General features: G+C 47.5%; 1 protein-coding gene across 27 annotated transcripts in view; it reads left to right on the top strand.

Moving 5' to 3' along the window:
- The window catches only part of KCNMA1 (potassium calcium-activated channel subfamily M alpha 1), a 686,992-nt gene that overhangs the window by 393,782 nt on the left and 275,626 nt on the right, over positions 1-17,584 (top strand). For all 27 annotated transcript variants that reach the window (XM_036337223.1, XM_036337220.1, XM_036337215.1 and 24 more), the window contains 2 exons: positions 6,803-6,896; positions 7,704-7,815. In XM_036337223.1, the coding sequence (XP_036193116.1) occupies positions 6,803-6,896; positions 7,704-7,815 (206 nt within the window). The remainder of the gene's footprint in view (positions 1-6,802; positions 6,897-7,703; positions 7,816-17,584) is intronic.

The following is a 17,584-nucleotide window of genomic DNA, read 5'->3' as shown; positions in this document are numbered from 1 at the left end:
TTATTAAGGAAGTAATAAGGAAAATACATTTACAGTACTTTGCATATTTATTGAAAAATATCCATGTACTAGAGGCCAGGTGTACAAAATTCGTGCACTCGCGGGGGGGGGGGGGGTTGTCCTTCAGCCTGGACTGCACCATCTCAAAGTCTGGGAGCCCTCGGGGGATTTCCGACTGATGGCTTAGGCCCACTCCCTGTGGGCCTAAGCTGTCAGTTGGATATCCTTTGCATTGCCACGGAGGCGGGAGAGGCTCCTGCCACTGCCGCTATGCTTGCCAGCCCTGAGCCCCGCCCAGGGCTTCTGGCCGAGTGGCACTTCCCCTATGGGAGCACACTGACCACCAGGGGGCAGCTCCTGTGTTGTCTGTCCCTTGGGGGTCAGTGCACATCATATCAACCAGTTGTCCCGTTGTTTGGTCTATTTGCATATTAGCCTTTTATTATATAGGATAAGTGGACCTGTGCAATTCAAACCCTTGTTGTTCACAGGCCAACTGTGCATTGCAAAGACTTTCTTCTCTTTTAGAATTTCTTGGTCTTATAATATTCAGATTAGTTAGGTGCTTTTATTCCTATTTTGTGGGCAGGAAAACTGAGGCACTTAACTTATCCAATAAATCCAGATACTAAATTTCAAAATTACTAACCCTCAAATCACTTAGATTTTCTCCCCGTGTTGCAGATAGGTTCCATAATCTATATGATTTCATAATTTTTTAAAATATATTTTATTGATTTTTTAAAGAGAGGAAGGGAGAGAGATAGAGAGTTAGAAACATCGATGAGAGAGAAACATCGATCAGCTGCCTCCTGCACATCTCCTACTGGGGATATGCCCGCAACCCAGGTACATGCCCTTGACCGGAATTGAACCTGGGACCCTTCAGTCTGCAGGCCGATGCTCTATCCACTGAGCCAAACCGGTTTCGGCATGATTTCATAATTTTTAAAATTTTGATAGAATGGAATGGGATGCAACGCTTATTGATTGTCTAGTCCATAATTAGAAGAAGTGTTCAAAGTATCTAAATATCATTATCCATGACTATGTTCATTCTTGTTCTACGATAGGAGGGGGTGAGAGAAAATTGAGGCATGTTGAGGGTCACCCATCTTTAAACATCTGGATAACTGGGAATTACTTCTCCGTAAGTGGAGAAACTTGCCCTCAGCTGATGGGGTTAAGCGTCATGATGCCACTACTGCTCAGGATCCCAGGAAGGACTTCTGAGGATTTGTAATGTTCCCCATGACAGTCTTGACAGAGAAGGGTCAGATGTAAGATAGCTCAGCTGCCTCTAGACTTTCCCAGACTATTCAACAAATGAATGATTTTTTTCTAGAATAGTTTTACCTCCTCCATAAGTCAGTCAATCCTATCGTTTTTGCATAAGCTCGAGACCAGGCTCTGTGGATAGCAGATACTATGTCTTATGTCTTTTTCTATCTCCAAGGATCTTGCAGTTCACCTGGAGAAGGAGGTGGTATGGCAGAAAGGATGTTGAGTCTCTGTACCACTGAGCTCCGTGACCTTGGGGGGGGGGTGCTGAACCTCTGCTTCTCTGCTGAACCTCTGCAGAAGCGAGATGATAACACAGTATCTATTTTGCCAAGTTAAGAGGACCAAGTGGAAGAGTAAACTCTATACAATCGCCAGGCATTATTACATTGAATTAAATAATAGTAATCGACATTATAAGACAGTTTACAATTCCTTGCCCCTAATGCCATAGGACTTCAGAGGTGGGAGAGATCAGTGAGGCATGAATAATTTGCCGAGCCATGCTTTTCAGTAGCTTTGAAGGCTGCCTAGGGTTTGAGCACAGAGAGGGAGGAGCATTTGCTGAGACCACAGCAAAAGCATAGCTTTAGAATTAGGAACATGTGGGTCACACTCAGGAAATAATGAAGGCCCCAGCTCATAGTAGCAGAGGGCTTGGCTGGAGCGTAGCGGAGTATAAAATGGGAGATGCAGGGAGAGGTGGGGTTTTAGAGCTTCTTCCCAGCCAGGCTGAGTAGATGCATGAGGCAGGAGGAAGCCATGATGGTGGATGAATGACATATTTTAATTAAATTAATCTGGCCACATTGCGGAGATAGGACTAGGAGAAGAGTCTGGGATCATTAAGCTTTTAGTATTGATCCCTGTCTCTGGTGCTGTAGGCCTGAACTCTGGTGATCCATTACCCAGGTGGATATTGAAAAGTCTCCATCCAATTTCTTACTAGCCACAAGAGTGAGGAGAATTTAAATATTGGAAATTATTTCAGAAAGTGCCTCGCTAGTGCCTTCCCTCTCTTTTGGTTATTTATTAAATCATCTCAGATGTTTGCTGCTGTTGTGCCTAAGCTGCTTAACATTTCTTTATCTCTTACAAATAATGGTCTTGATAACCTCCTCATCATTATTTTTCCTTTAAATATTGAACTACAGATGTGCTGCCCGGGCACGCTCTGGTGGTTAATTAGAATGTCATTGGTGAAGCTTGCATAGCAGTGTTGTAATTACTTCCCTGAATCATCTTAATTCCCCCGCCCCCCTCACCCCGCGTCCACATCTGAAACTGAAAATATCTGTCCAACCCTTTGGTCTCAGCAGTTAGTCACGTGGTATGCAGCTGGTTATCTGAGGGTGGTCTCAATGCCTCATCCTCACCGTTCAGGTCTGAATGCAGAGCTTCTCAAGCAGCAACCCCTGTAATTAGTGTGTCTTCCCAAGGAAGGTCTGGAGCAGTGGTTTGCTAAGTGTGGTTCCCACATGAGCAGCAGCCTCTGGGAAATCGTTAGAAATGCAAGTTCTCAGGACCTTCTCTCAGATCTACCAAATCAGAAGCCCTGGGAGGTGGGCCCACCAACATTTTAACAAGTCCTCCAGGTGCAGGCTGAAGTTTGAGGACCGCTGTCCTGAACAAGTATCTTCACAGGGTTGGACAGCCAGACCCAGGGAGGGCAAACAGACTTCAGAATAACGCAGGGAAGTTTAGAGGCTGAGAAGAGAGGGCAATTACTTCCCTCTTGGAGATGATACAGACGTCCAGAGCAATAACTGTGGGAAGTGAGATTTTTGTCTTTCTCCCTTTGCCTTTGAGAGAAGACCTGGGACGCTATGGCTTGCCTTGTGCTTGGGAAAGACAAGCCCTTCAGTCTGTCTTCAGGAAAGACTGTTCCTACTCATGGGCCTCATTGGATGTTGTGTTGTTAAATTGATGAAGAAAGAGATATATTTCCCACTTTGTGTGAATCTTATTTTCCTTTATAGAGAGAGCTAAATTCTGAAATATGATTGCTTGATGGTTAGGAGGAAATGGGAGTTTGTCTTTCAACCTCTATCTAACACTGAATATTCATCCCATAGGAGGAAGGCTTTATTGAAGGCGTCCCCAGGGGTCCTGGTAAAAACCCAACATTTGCCTAAGGTTTTAGTATCAGTCTTGATCCATGAACTCTGGGAACTGAGGAATAAATACTTCATCAGCTTACCACTTATCTTGTGTCCTCTAATTATTGTCATTAATTAACCAAGGACAGTTAGGGAAAGTCCATTTTCTACTGCCAGGTTTAGAACTAGCGGTCCTCATTTTAATTCTTAAAACTCCACTTTTTATTTATTTTTTTTTAGTTGGCAACACAGGTCCATAAAAAGCCGGTTCTGCCATGGGCATGCTCATCAGAATGGCAACGACTTAAATCTAAGTGTGTAACCCCAAGTCACTTTCCTTGATTGTTTAAAAAAAAGTGATTTATTTTCTAGCTCTTGGAATTTCTGTGTATCTCGACAAGGAACTCTCCTACTTTACACAAGAAAGAAGAGGAGTTTCTATGTAATTGTCCCATTCTACAACGAGCGTTAATCATTAGGATAAAATCTCTTTGGGAGGAAAAGAAATCCTGGCTGATATGGCCAACCAACCCTTCTGTTTGTTGAATTATGTATGTAGTTTCTTTTTGTGAGATCCATGAACTTCTCCATGAGTCGTTTCCATCTGGGGAACGTAGAACTTCCCCTCCTGGTCTCTGATTGTGAGTCCATGGACCAAAAGCCCTTGGAGGACTGATCTCGGAGGGGATCCTGGTCAACAGTTCTGTTGCCACTTGAGAAAATTCAGCAGGACATTTCTGCTTGGGCTCTTTGGCAAGTTAAAGAGCTAAAGGGGGTAGAAAACTGACTCCCTGGTTACTCTGGTCCTACCTGGGCCCCAGGGGCTGGCCCTGTTTCCCCCCCAAATTTCCTGCTTCCCTCCTGCTCGCTCCTTCTTCTCAGCAGTGTGATCATTTATTGGTGAGCTCCCGCTGAGGAAGGGCTGCAGCACCAGCGCATAATTTACTCCCTCTATTATTTCAGCTCCAAGTCTAGGACTCGAGGAATGATACGAAACAATGATTAAATCGGCTCTAAATCTGACAGGAAAAAAAAGGTCTATTATGGTTTCAACATTGTTCTCTGTAAATCAGAGGGGCTGCAGAGGTATATTTTTCAACACCATGTCCTTTAGCATCAGCCCTCTCATTGTTGCCTTTGGAAATGGGCAGCATGGGAGGGAGCAGCAGAAATGGCAAGGGGGCACGGAACGGTGGAAAGAAGTTTCCGCAGCCTGATTCCTTATACTTTTTTGAACATCTGCTTCCACTGTTGTTGAACCAAGACATCCTCAATGGCATTGAGCTGACAGCTCTTCCCACACTGTTCTGTCCTCTTCCACAGTCTAGCAAGCACGTTCCCTTCAAGATGTATTTCAAGGTAACTACTAAGTTATCCATAGGGGCCAGGGGAATAATAGGAGGTAGGGAACTCACAGGACCCCCAAATATGCCATCCGTAACTCCAGTAGCTATTGTGAGGGCAATAGTAAAGTGATCACTTGGTCTTGGTGAAGTGATGGTGGGTTTCTCTGTCTTCTTGACTGAATACGCGTCAGTCTTGATGAATATGAATCTGTGATGCACAGCGAAGTTGCTGTTGGCACACATGAAGATGTGAGTGTCATATTTACCAGCAGAGCTCCCTGGCCTCACGCTCTTGCTCACCTCTTTCACCTACACTCACCTTTGCAAAGAGATGCAAGGTCCCTTCATCCCTTGGGATCTGGAGTGGATTTCTGCTCAGCTGACCTCACGTGCTTTCTTTCTCTGCAGCTAGAGTAGCTAAGAGCTCTGGCACCTGGGAACCTTGTGGGTTTTGTTCTTGAAACAAAAAAAAAATGCCATCATGGCTTGGGCGTTGCAGCAATGTCACATTAGCTCTAGATCTGCATTTTCCTTTTTGTGTTTAAATTGATACCTATGTAGGAGAGCAGGCAGAGAGCTAGGCTCTGCTGTCTGGCTTTTTCTCCTGTCTAAGCAAATTCATTGTCTTTCTTTCAAATCCCTTGCCTTAGTGAAAACCCAGTAGTTGCTGTTCCCTTTATAAAAGAACCATCTTTTTCAGCGTTTGTTTTCCGTTCAGTCTCCTTAGTTTGTAAATGCAAACGTAGATTACTCTTGATGCTTTGCTGGAGGTTTTTCATCCTGTTTGTGATTTGGGAGGTGACAAAGGGCATGTTTGACCTGTGATAGAGATAAGAATGGCTAAATCCAGTGCATGTAATAGGATCCCACAGACTGACCCACCCTGGCTGTAGGTGGGCTCCACATTCCCGTACTGCACAGATTCCTGCCTGATGAACAGACTAAGCATTGTCCTTACGGAAGTACAACTATACTAACTGGTACGGCATACAGTGATTTCCAAAGTGGCAACCCTGGAAATCCTCCATCCCGCATTTCTCAAGCTCGCCCTCTCCTGGCCTGGAGGTCCACGTTGCTTTCCATCTGGGGAAAGTATTTTACTTCTCTTTTGCTCACCTCACCTTCTTTATGCTCCTGGCCTGAGTGTTACCACAAATTTTCATTCACAGCTCTGAGATGCTTAGGAGTCTTCCCTGCTTCCCACCCAGCCCCAGACTTGGGCCTTTTCACACACTGATCCTCGGATCAGCTTGACGCGGGAAGGCACGCAGGAGCCGCGTACCAGTTTGTATCGTAGTACACTCTTGATCTGCCTACTCCTGAACAAAGTAGCGTGTTCCGGGGTCCGCATTCGCTGCTTGACACACACAGAGCCAGTTAACCTGCATGCCGAAAATAAAGATGAAATTAACCCTTAGAGTACTGCTTCAACATTTTGGTTTAATGGCCTTGACTTTTACCAGTTGGGCAATGCTTCTTCCCGGGTCAGAATGCGGCACATGAATCCACACTTAGTCTCCCCAGAACCTCAACCAGGGCCCTGTCCTCCACAGCTTTCCTGAGACGCTCCTGGGTCCTTCCCTGCTCATCAGCTGCTGGCTTTCAAAAGGTTCCCAACACGGCCACCGTGTTTAATTGGCAATGGGCTCCACTGCCAACGTGCTGGAGGGTGTGAGGGACTGCATTCAGCTCTGGGACGTGTCCTCTCAAAGAAAGAAGTCAGTCCTTTAAGGGTTAATGTGAAATGAAGGCATTTGGTAGTGTCTCTTGCTTGTCCTTCCTCCAAGGTGTCTGCATGACCTTCTTTAAATTTTTAGCTCAAATGTTGAATGATGATGAAAATAATAGAGAGATACAAAATTATAAAAATAAACAACAGAACAAAAGACTGGATGGTTGAATGGAAAGACCCCTTGGCGATGCTTGCTTGATGATCACAGGGGGTAGGATGACCGAGTGCTTTGTTTGATGGACGTTCACTGTGTCCTCTGCCCCAGCACCACCACTGCGCAGCCTGCGGGAGACTGGATGGTGCCTCTCATTGACCCCATGCTTTTTCTTCTTCCTGTCTAATAGCCCCATAGAATCCTGCCAGAATTTCTACAAAGATTTCACATTACAGATCGACATGGCTTTCAACGTGTTCTTCCTTCTCTACTTTGGCTTGCGGGTAAGTTGGAGCAACACTGCTCGGTACCGCCGTGGGGGGTGCAAGTCTTGTTCCCAAGGGCCAACCTCCACCAGCGTCTGCTCTCGCAGGCAGACAAAGCCCAGTGTTCCCAGGGGACACAGCTCTCCCGAGTGTTCACCTGTGGGAGAGCCTTTTCCTTAGAGCAGAGTTTTTCTGAAGTACATGTTCATTGTGTTCACGGGGGAAAACGGGGATTGAAATAACTATTATGCCTCCACTGGCCAACTGCTTCTCTTCCCTCTATTCAAACAGGAGGGCATTGTTCCCTTAAACAGAACTTAAAAAAGTGCTTTTTACCTTCAAATGTTTGTTTATCAGGGCTCACTTAGCTGAATCCTGAGAGAACAGTGGAATCAAGGGCGTAGCAGAATTTGGGGCTTGGGAGGGTTACACTCCACCCTGTTTATGACAAGAGTGGTACAGAGGTGGATTACAGAGGTGTGTGTGTGTGTGTGTGTGTGTGTGTGTGTGTGTGTGTATGAATGAATGCATCCATATACGCTTTATTTACATTAGAGAGTCTTCCCTCTGATGCAGTTGAAAACCACAGAAAAAATATACTGCCTGAGCTTTCTCCAAGGCCAACATAGCAAGCAATAAAAGAACAGCCTTTAGAAACGGCTGTCTGAATTCTAAGACAAAAATAGCATCTAATTGGTGTAGATATGAGAAGAATATAACATCTCCTTCCAGACCCCCACAAGAAACCAAACCATAGCCTTTGGCAGAGTATATTTTGAATGCTGGAACCAGGCTTCTCATTTTTCCCTCTTTTCTTTCCCCCAGTTTATTGCAGCCAACGACAAGCTGTGGTTCTGGCTGGAAGTGAACTCTGTGGTGGATTTCTTCACGGTCCCCCCGGTGTTTGTGTCTGTGTACTTAAACAGAAGTTGGCTTGGTAAGTCAGCCTCTCTTCCCTTCTTCCTCCTGCTTCCAGGGCCATAGCTGAATTAGAGACTCCAGGGCGGGTCAGAGGGCTGGGCTGTTCTGCGGGAAGGAAGTTGTGTGTGTTAATGTGAACAACTCCTGAAGTGTTAGACGCTGATGGGGACAGTTCTCGGAGCACCAGACCACAGGATTTACACAGCTTGTGCTTCAGGTAATGTGGTTTTGTCATTGTGGAAGCTTTTTTATATATATAAAAGCCTTAATGATTGTCCGACCATCCGACTGGTAGCCATGACACGCAATGACCACCAGGGGGCAGATGCTCAGTGCAGAAGCTGCTGAGCTGTGGTGACTTGGCAGCTGCAGTTCTCAGGTGATGCACCCTGAACCAGGGACGAGGGAGCCTGATTCTAGGGTGTGTCACCCGAGAACTGCCCTGTCATAATCCAGGACCCCTCGGGGGATGTCAGAGAGCTGGTTTTGGTCCAATCCCCGCAGGCCAGGCTGAGGGACCCCACCGGTGCACGAATTTGTGCACCAGGCCTCTAGTATATGTATATTATAGTCAGTATAAACATTCAAAAATGCTTACCTAAAGAAAATATTAATCATATTACCCTACTGCCCCCCTCCCTGCCTGCTCTCTGAGCTGCTCATTGTTAACAGACCCCACAACTTTCCTTCACATTTATTCCACCACAGAAAGCATGAGTGTTCACACATGATAGTGTGCTAGAAGTGGTGGTCTTTGTACAAGATAATTGTGTGAATCACATTGTACAAAAATTTGGTTTTCTTACTAATAAATGATGGACATCCGTTCAGCACAAAATTCCATATATTGTTGTGCCCCAGTTTATTCAGCAATAACCCTAATGATGGACCACTCGATCGTTTTCTTCTTCTACTGTATGCAATGGTCTAATAAACACACTCATCTACGTATTTGTACAATTCTATTTGCATAGATAGTTCTAGGTTCCTGGAAGAGGACTTGAATATGTATATTTTACTTTGTGCAGATGTTGATGGGTAACATTTCAAAAATGTTGTGTCAAGATATGCTTCTACTAGCAATATATTGTGATGTTCTTGCTAGCACTGTGAATTTATTATATACATAGTATCATATATTTTAAAAAATAAGCCTCTTTTATGTGTGGTATATGCAATAATCACATGCACACATGTGTGTGTGTCCTATAAGGGTACTATTTTCTACCAGTTTTCTCATGCTTGATTTGAGATGTGTTTGCTCAGATTGGGTGTTCCAGTCAACACAATGAGCCCATTGAGCTGCATGCAAATCTGAGAGATGTCTTCAGTATGACCCAGATGTGCTCTGCGGCCAAGGGTTCCAGACACCTCAGCTTAGCTTCTAAATGGCTTTGTGACCCAGGGACTCACTTTTCATCACTTGACCTGTTGTTTTTCATCTGTATACTGAAGGTTGGGCTAGGCGATCTCTACAGTTCTTTTGGCTCAGAAAGTCTCTACTATGCTTGTATTGATAGGAAATTTGGGGTCTAGGTTGTTGGGGAGGACTGGGAAGTTAGTGAAATTAAATCATCAACATTTCCAAAATTACATATGGACTGCTAACCAGGGCTTTTTCTAGCCATCCCATTGCAAAGAGTGCATACACACACACACACACACACACACACACACACACAGACACACAGACACACACACCCTTAAACAAAGAGGCAAAGAATGAAGGAAGGGAGAGAAGGAAGAAGAGAGGAAGGATAAGGGAGGGCAGGGGGAGAGTGAGAAAAAGGGAGGAAAGGAAGGAGGGGGAAAGGAAGAAGGATGGAAGGAAGAAATGGAATGTGCCTTCTCTTCTTGGCTATGCTCTGTGCACTTAACAGTCACTTTTCTTTTCTGGACCCTCAGTTTTCCCATCTGAAAAATGGGAGGGTTGCCATAATTACTTCCAGTCCTCATAGCTCCTGAATTTGAATTTCACGTAAGGATCCATTCTACCCGGGGCCTTGTGGTCCTAGATGGTGAGGAGACCCCTTCCTGACAGTGGTGGAGACACCTCTGCAGCCAGCAGGTCTCCCCCGGGTAAGGGTGTGGAGCCGAGCCTCCGCCTGGTGAGTGAAATGTGCCCTAGAGTGTCTTATGCCAGGAGACCTTGGGTGTTGTAAGAGCCCATGCCTTCTTGTGGATGGCTTCTTCCTGATTTCTGGAGGTGTGTTCTGATCTAGTGAGATCGATCAGAGCAAACAGAAAAGGGGGAAGAAAAAGGAAAGGGAAGAACATGGGATACATTTTGCATCTACTCTAGTTGCTCTTCAAAAAATGCTCTAAATGTGCTTCAGTTTGTTCATGAATTGAACAATATTTATTAAGCATCTACTATGTGTCAGGCACTTTTCCTGAAATCATAGACCAGTGACATTTTGGGCCCTGAAATAATGATAATGATAATTAGTAATAATAATAATAACCAACTGACCTTTCACCTCTTGTAGGAGAAAACACCTGTAATAACAACACTTCTTGTTCTTCGGTACCGAAGCCCCTGGGTGAGGTTCAGTACTGGTCTGCCTGTTGTGGAAGGGAATGCAGTGTGATAATGTTTCAAGGCGGCCCTCGTGTCTGACTTAATACCTGGGCTATTACACTGTGAGACAAGTGTTGTGCCAGCGAGCTGCCAGTGGTGAAATGAACATTCCCATGAGGCATGGCATGTAAACTAGAAGGAATCATCTCATTAAATGGGGCATTTCAGGAGGTGCCGCCTTCCTCTCGGGAAATGAAAGGTGTTGCCTCTACTGACTGAGGTTTGGGCTGAGCTGCAGGAAAGTGCGTCTCCTGGTTCTCCCACTCACACCTCCGTGGCCCTGTCCAGACAGAGGTCTGGGCTGCAGCTGGCACTTCGGGGCTAAAACACAGGGAAGGCCATGACTCCCCACACTGTCTTTCCCACAGCACAACCCTCACCACGTTTGATTTCTTATTGTTAATATATGGTTGCCTATTATATGTAGTACTAGAGGCCCGATGCACGAAATTCGTGTAAAAGTAGGCTTTCCATCCCCCGCTGCTGGCATCGGCTTCCCTCTGGCACCCAGGACCCAGGCTTCTCTCTAGCTGCCGGCAGGCACCTGGCATATTATGCTTTTATTATTATAGATAGTGTGGTATTTACTTCCATTTTTGTGCATATTCTTTGTGCCCTTGATAGTGTATTACTAATAACAGCTAATATTTATTCTGGCTCTACTAAGTTCTGGGTGCTCTGACAAGCCTCTGACAAACATGAACTCAATCCTCAGCTAGGAATGATTTTCCCCATATTGCAGGTAAGGAAACTGAGGCTCAGAGAGGTTAAGTATCTGGTCCAAGGCCACACTGCCAGGGCGTGATGAAAGGCGATTTGTCCCAGATTTGGTCTGGCTTTATGTCCATCCGCAGGCTGCGCTCTTCCCCCTGTCCTGCCCTGGAGAGTTTTGGGGTTTGAGGAACTGGGTTGGGGATGACCCAGCTGTTGCACCTTCCATCTCTTCTCACTCACTGAGGGCTTCGCTGGGGGCAGGCAGGGAAGAGATCTTGTTTAAGAACACACACCCTCATGGCTTCTTCCCACGTGTCCTTTCCCACGCCCAGTTCCTAGCGTGGCCACTGGGACCAGGGAAACATAGGTGTGCCCTGAGTCCCGGGGCACCTTAGCCACTTGAGGATCAGTTCTGCCTCACCTGAGAGAGATGGGGGCGGCCGCCCATCCTACTCCACAGAGCAGAGAGGATCCAAGATGAGCTCTGGCTCCACCCCCTCAATTCACGTCAAGGCTCAGCCACTTGCTGATGGGTCACTCTGAGCAAGGTCATTGTTCCTGTCTTACCCTCCGCCTTCTCACCTGCACAAGAGGGGTGTTAATAGCACTCACCTCATAAGGTTAAAGTGGGGATTCAGTGAGGTAATCTGAGTGAAGTGCTAGGTACATAGGACGAACTTAATGATCATTCTGGGCCTCTCTTTCTCACCTACCTGTCAGACTTTAAAGCCCCAGGGAAGAGCCCTGGCTGGGTGGCTCAGTTGGTTGGAGTGTTGTCCCGTACACCAAAAGGTGGCAGGTTCGATTTCTGATCAGGGCACAAACTTGGGTCGTGGGTTCCATCCCTGGTTGGGGCAGGTACAAGAGGCAACTGTTTGATGTCTCTCTCTCTCTCTCTCTCTCCCTCTCTCCCTTCCTCACTCTAAAATACATATCCTCGGGTGAGGATTAAAAGGAATAAAAAATAAAAAACAGAGCACCAGGGAAGAAAACAAACCAGAATAGGAACCAAAATAAGGCCGCAGGACGTGAGGACATCCACGTCCACAGGCAGCACGCCGCTGCTTATTTTAATTCCTGTTCCCACACACCAGCTTTTTCATTTCTGTTTCTTTCACAAAATTACTCTCCTCCCTCCCTAAAATAAATAGGCCATGAAATGAGAGCTGTGTCTTATTTTGAGACGTGAATGATATGCTCTGGGGAGAGCTCTTTTCTCTGTGTGTCTCATGCTTTTGGGAACTACATCCCTAAGGAAGGCCAGTGGGCTGTGGCTCCTTTGTGTGTTTATGTATTTTTGTTGAGGGTCATCTTGTGTGGTTAAAAAGAAGAAAGGAGAGAAAAAATATGCACTCGCTGGCCAGTCAATGAAGCTGTTTTTCCGGAGCACCTATTGTGTGCTCAGCGCCTGGAGGAGGGCCACCTGCCTGGCCACCCTGGGCTTGCTTCACTGTGATTCTCCACATCCTCTGGCCCCGCTTCTCTGACGGAGCAAGTCAGAGCCTAGTGAGGAGCCACAGTCATGGACCCTGGTCGATGTTAGGCCTGGCCTTGGCCCTTAGACTTTAGAACCTTCAGCAAACTCTGCTAGAAAAAAAAAAAAAAGAGTTAATGCCCTGCCATAAGGCAATTCAAACGACGTAGGCTCTCTGCTTATAAAATATGCCCAGGCAGTCCGTGTTTGTGTTATAAGGTGATAAAAACAGGTTTGGGGAAAAAGTACAGGTTCTTAAAAACAACAGCAACAAAAGGACAAAACATCGTTCCTGTTTGAGACTAAGGCTTCAATCTAGCTGTGGAACCAAAATAAACACACAGGCAGCAACAGCAGGTAACACTGCCCGCTATGTAATTAAGGCCCAAATTGCCAGGTACAGCCTGTCAGGGCCCTGGGCGTTCAGAGGAGAAAGAGCTGCTGTGGGCGGAGGAAGGCGAGGTGGCCTCTGGGAGGGGCACCAGCGGAGGCTGTGGCTGGGGAGCCCGCAGAGTGGGAGACAGAGCCCGTCTCCAGCGTGGAGGACAGCGAGTGCCCACGGAGGACACCATCCTGGATAGGAAGTGTCCTTTCCCTGTGCCAGGCATCAGCCTCACAACCTGGCCAGGCGAGGAGTGAGTTTGTTCTTGTTGCAGTAAAACTGCCACAAACGTAGGGTCTTAAAACAACACGCGTTTATTGTCTTTCACTCTGTAGGTTAGAAGTTCACACAGGTCTCTCTGGGCTAAGATAACAATGTGCTCTTTTCTGGAAGCTCTGAGGAAGACTCCGTTCCCCTGCCTTTTCCAGCTCCCGCAGGCCACCCACATCCTTGGCTCACGGCCCCCTCCTCAAAGCCAGCCGTGGTGGGCTGAGTCCTCCTCACAGAGCATCGCTCTGCTCTTGCCCTCTGTCATCCCCTCTCTTGACTGTCTTTTCTGCCTCCATTTTCCACTTCGAAGGACCCTTGTGATTATATCAGATGCTCACCTGGATAATCCAGATCGTCCCCCATCTTAAAGTCAGCTGGTTAGCAACCTTAATGTATCTGCTACTGTGATTGCCTTTTCCCGTGTAAGTTACCATAGTCACAGGTTCTAAGGATTAACACGAACATTTTGGGGGGCGGGGCATGATTCTGCCTATTTTGCCAAAGAGGAAGCAGGTTCAGAGGGCATAAGTAACTTGCCCAAAGGCATAGAGCCAGGGAGCCTAGAGCGGGGACGCGGGCAGGAGAGGCTCTGCACAGCGTGGAGGCCAGAAGCTCTAGCAGGCGCTCAGGGCTGCGGCACCTTGTCACCTGCACTGTCCCGGCCCGCTGTGTGAGCAAGCCTGAGACCTCCCTGTATGCTCACTCTCATGTAGGGGTTTTTGTTTGTGTTTTATTCATTTATTTATTTTTCAATATCTTTTTATTGATTTCAGAGAGGAAGGGAGATGGAGAGAGAGACAGAAACATCAATGATGACAATCATTGATCGGCTGCCTTCTGCACACCTCCTACTGGGGATCGAGCCCATAACCCGGGCATGTGCCCTTGAGAGGAGTCGAACCTGGGACCCTTCAGTCCGCAGGCCGACACTCTATCCACTGAGCCAGACCAGCTAGGGCAGTGTTTGAGTTTTAATTGTAGACATGCCTGTTTTCCAACCATGATTCTTAAGCAAGTTACGCCCAGCTCTGGCACCCTTTCTGGGTGGCTGCAGCAACTGTGGGCACGAGTTAGGTCTGCATATCCTCTGCTTAAAAACCCTCCTTTCTGAGAACTCCTGCTTTCTGCCGTTCTGAGTTCACTTAAAAGAGCAGAGAAAAGCCAGAATTTTGGAGTGCCAAGAGGTGCAGGAGTTTTGGTGGCATGCCGCCATGTTCCCAGGGGAAGCCGTGCATGGGGTCAGAACCTCACTCCCCTCGAGCGGGCATTTCCAGGGGCTCATCTGCCATCTCAGGGTCTCACTGTTGCTCGTTCACTTCAGAAGGGGTCTGGCCCGGGGCCAATCTCTGGCTTGAAGAACCCCAGGTGAGGAGAGGTTAATACCTGGGCCTGACCCTAACCAGCCCCTGCATTTGGTGAGAATAATTGAGAGTGAAAGCCTTCGCTGGTCTCTGTTTTCGGACAGCGGTTATTTTCAGTGTGTTGAGATTTAACAAAACAAAACAAAAACAGAGTGGAGGCAGCCCCTTTTGGGCAGCCCAGCCAGACACACAGACCCAACTCGCAGCCTCCCCTTCCCCTCAGATCCCCTGCCTCCCCCTCTTCCCCCCCCCCCCCCATCAGGCTGCTGGGGGGCATTTGCCAGCTGCACCTTTCCTGTTACCCAGCCAGGAGTGAGTTTCTGCCCCGCCTGCCTCTCTGGTTACAGCCCTTTCCCCACTGAGCTCAGCCTCCCTCTCCTCCTGTGCAGCCTTCCCATTCTCCCCGCTGGAGTGAATTCCTCCCTGACCTCTGTTCCCTGTGCTTTTATGATCAGCGCTGCGAGAGCAGTACAGTCACTTAGGATGCAGGCCCACAGCTCAGCGTGTCAGGGACCTTGGGCCGTCTTGGTTTTTGCTGTGTCTCCGGTGCCTTGAACAGTTCCCGGCACATAATCTGTGCTTGTTGAATGAATGAATGAATGAATGAATGAATGAATGAATGAATGAGTTACAACAATGATGATAATGAACCATTGTTGATTGCTTACGAAGAGCAGACACTGGGCTCAGCATCTCCTGGGCATTATCGCAATTAATGTGCACAGCAACGCCAGAGAGTAAATGGTTTGAGGCTGCTTTTACAGTTTAGGGGACCAGGTTTAGGGGTAGGTAACTTCCCCAGGTGGTAAATGATCCAGGACTCAGGTCGGTCTGGCTCTGGAGCCCATGCTTTTAAAAGTACTGGCCAGTGGTTTTCCGAGTGTGATTGCCGGACCGGCAGCAGCAGCCCCGGAAATCTTGTGAGAAATGCAGAGTCTTCGAGCCCAGTCAGGACCCTGTGGGTTGGGAACTCTCCGAGTTTGACCCAGCAGCCTCCTGGTGATCCTGATGTTCACCCAGTTTTGAGAACCACTGTCCTTTGGCTGTCTTTTAACCTCCCCCTCCCCCCCGCCGCCACCCCCCCCCCCCCAGCTTTGAAAACTCAGGATATTAGGCCAAACCTCCAGCCAGTTCAGTGGAAGTCTCTGGGTTGGGGGCAGGGAGTGACCGAGGCTCAGCGTTTGAATGGTCCCCAGTTGCATTTGAATGCACTAAGGGTGTATGGCTCCTAACTGAGTGTGCCCGAATGCCTCCCTAGAGGATGCCTCCTGCACTTCGGTGGGCATGTGAGCGCCGATCTTGCTAGAGGGCCCTTTCTGACTCAGGAGGCAGGGGTGGAGCTGGGACTCTGCATTTCTGTAGTCCCGGGAGATGCCCAGTGTTCAGGGGACTGTGCTTGAAACAGCAAGTCTTCCCACCTGTGCTGTGCTGTCCAATGTGGTGGGCACTCGCTGCATTTAGCTATTTAGTTGCACATCAAACAAAATTAAACCCAAGCTCTGTCGCTCAGTCATCCTGTTGGAAGAGCTGAGAGCGCTACGTGGCTCCATCGCCCAGGAAGGCCCTCGGGGCCACGTGGTTCCAGGCCTGAGCCTGTGACAGAACACACCCCAGGTTTTCCTTTTGGGCTCCCAGGACAGTCTTCAAACACTGGTAGCTCGACAAACTTTTACGGAAGTGGTTTTTATTGAAAGGACCAACGGTAAAATGTTTATATCTAAAAGAAGTAAATAACTTTCTTGAGCGGATGCAGAGAAATCATTGGTTACACTATCAAAATGAAACTCCCCATCATCTTAACCAAATTAAATGACTGTAGGAGGGGAAAAAAAAAAGGCACAAAAGAGGCCCTGGGTGGCCCCCAGTCCCAGTTCTTCCTCAGAGCTCTGCAGCTGAAACGGACTTCTGGGCTCTGAAAGGGGAGGCCTCTGGCTCCCCCTACAGGCCTGCTTGGAGTTTGCTGGATGATGTGGGATTAAGTGGGACGGAGGAAGAGGGGACAAACCGGCTCAAACTCCAATGGCAGCTTGTGCTTGCCAAAGGTGGGGGGCGGCCCTGTGCACCCCCATAGGATGTGTCTGATGGCTGGACCAACACTGCAACCATGAACTCCCCTCCTGCTCCCCTCCAGGGGCTCCTGGCCCCAAGGCCCAGGTCTGGAAAAAAGGGCCTTGAGAGCCGGAAGGTCACCTGCTCCCGAACCTCAGGCATCTGACATCTAGATTCTCTAAAGCCGCTGATAACCCCTCCCGATAGTTAGTCGTTTTCTTTAAAATAGTAACAAAAACTGTGGCTTTTCTTTTGGGGCCCAGCTGTCTTTGGGGGTAGGGAGAGGGAGGAAGACAGAACATTCTAAAAGAGAAGAAAGTGCTTCTAGAATCCGAGTAGTGGTGCATGGGTTCATATTATATGTAAATGTGTATGTGATATGTATGCGTACATATGTGCATTGACATATGCAATGTATAATTATCCCAGGGAATGTTCCAAACAATACTATGAAGTTGGGTCATTTTAATCCTATTTTATAGACGGTGAAACTGAGGCACGCGTGGTTCAGTAGCTTGCCACGGGTCACATAGTAAGTGGCAGAGCCAGGCTTTGGACCCGGGAGTTTACCTCCAAGGTCCACATTTCTCGATGCTATATTATGCCGGCTCTCTAACCATGATATTAATTAGCCCTAAGAATTTCACTTCAAATAATTAGCCAGTGGTCTTGTTCAATCAGATCAAATACTGAATGCAGCTTCCCCCTTCCTCCAGTCTCCTGACAAAAAGCAGAGACTCCCTCACAGAATTTCCTTGGTCCCTCCAGGTGAGAAAGGAAATTGAGAAGAAAACTCAGTCAGTCCATTGGCGGCGGGGGTGGGGGTGGGGGGCGGTGAGTTAATACAATTTATGTAACTCACCAGCCTCCATCCTACTTGTTGTTAAATTTTAAAACATTTTTAAAAACATGTTTCCTCTTTTCTACCAGCCTCCTTTTCTGAGCTTCTTGGTT

Source organism: Myotis myotis, unplaced genomic scaffold (assembly GCF_014108235.1).
Source record: "Myotis myotis isolate mMyoMyo1 unplaced genomic scaffold, mMyoMyo1.p scaffold_m19_p_15, whole genome shotgun sequence".
Taxonomy (NCBI): Eukaryota; Metazoa; Chordata; class Mammalia; order Chiroptera; family Vespertilionidae; genus Myotis; species Myotis myotis.
The sequence above is the reverse complement of the archived record's forward strand: the minus strand, read 5'-3'. Positions and strand labels throughout refer to the sequence as shown.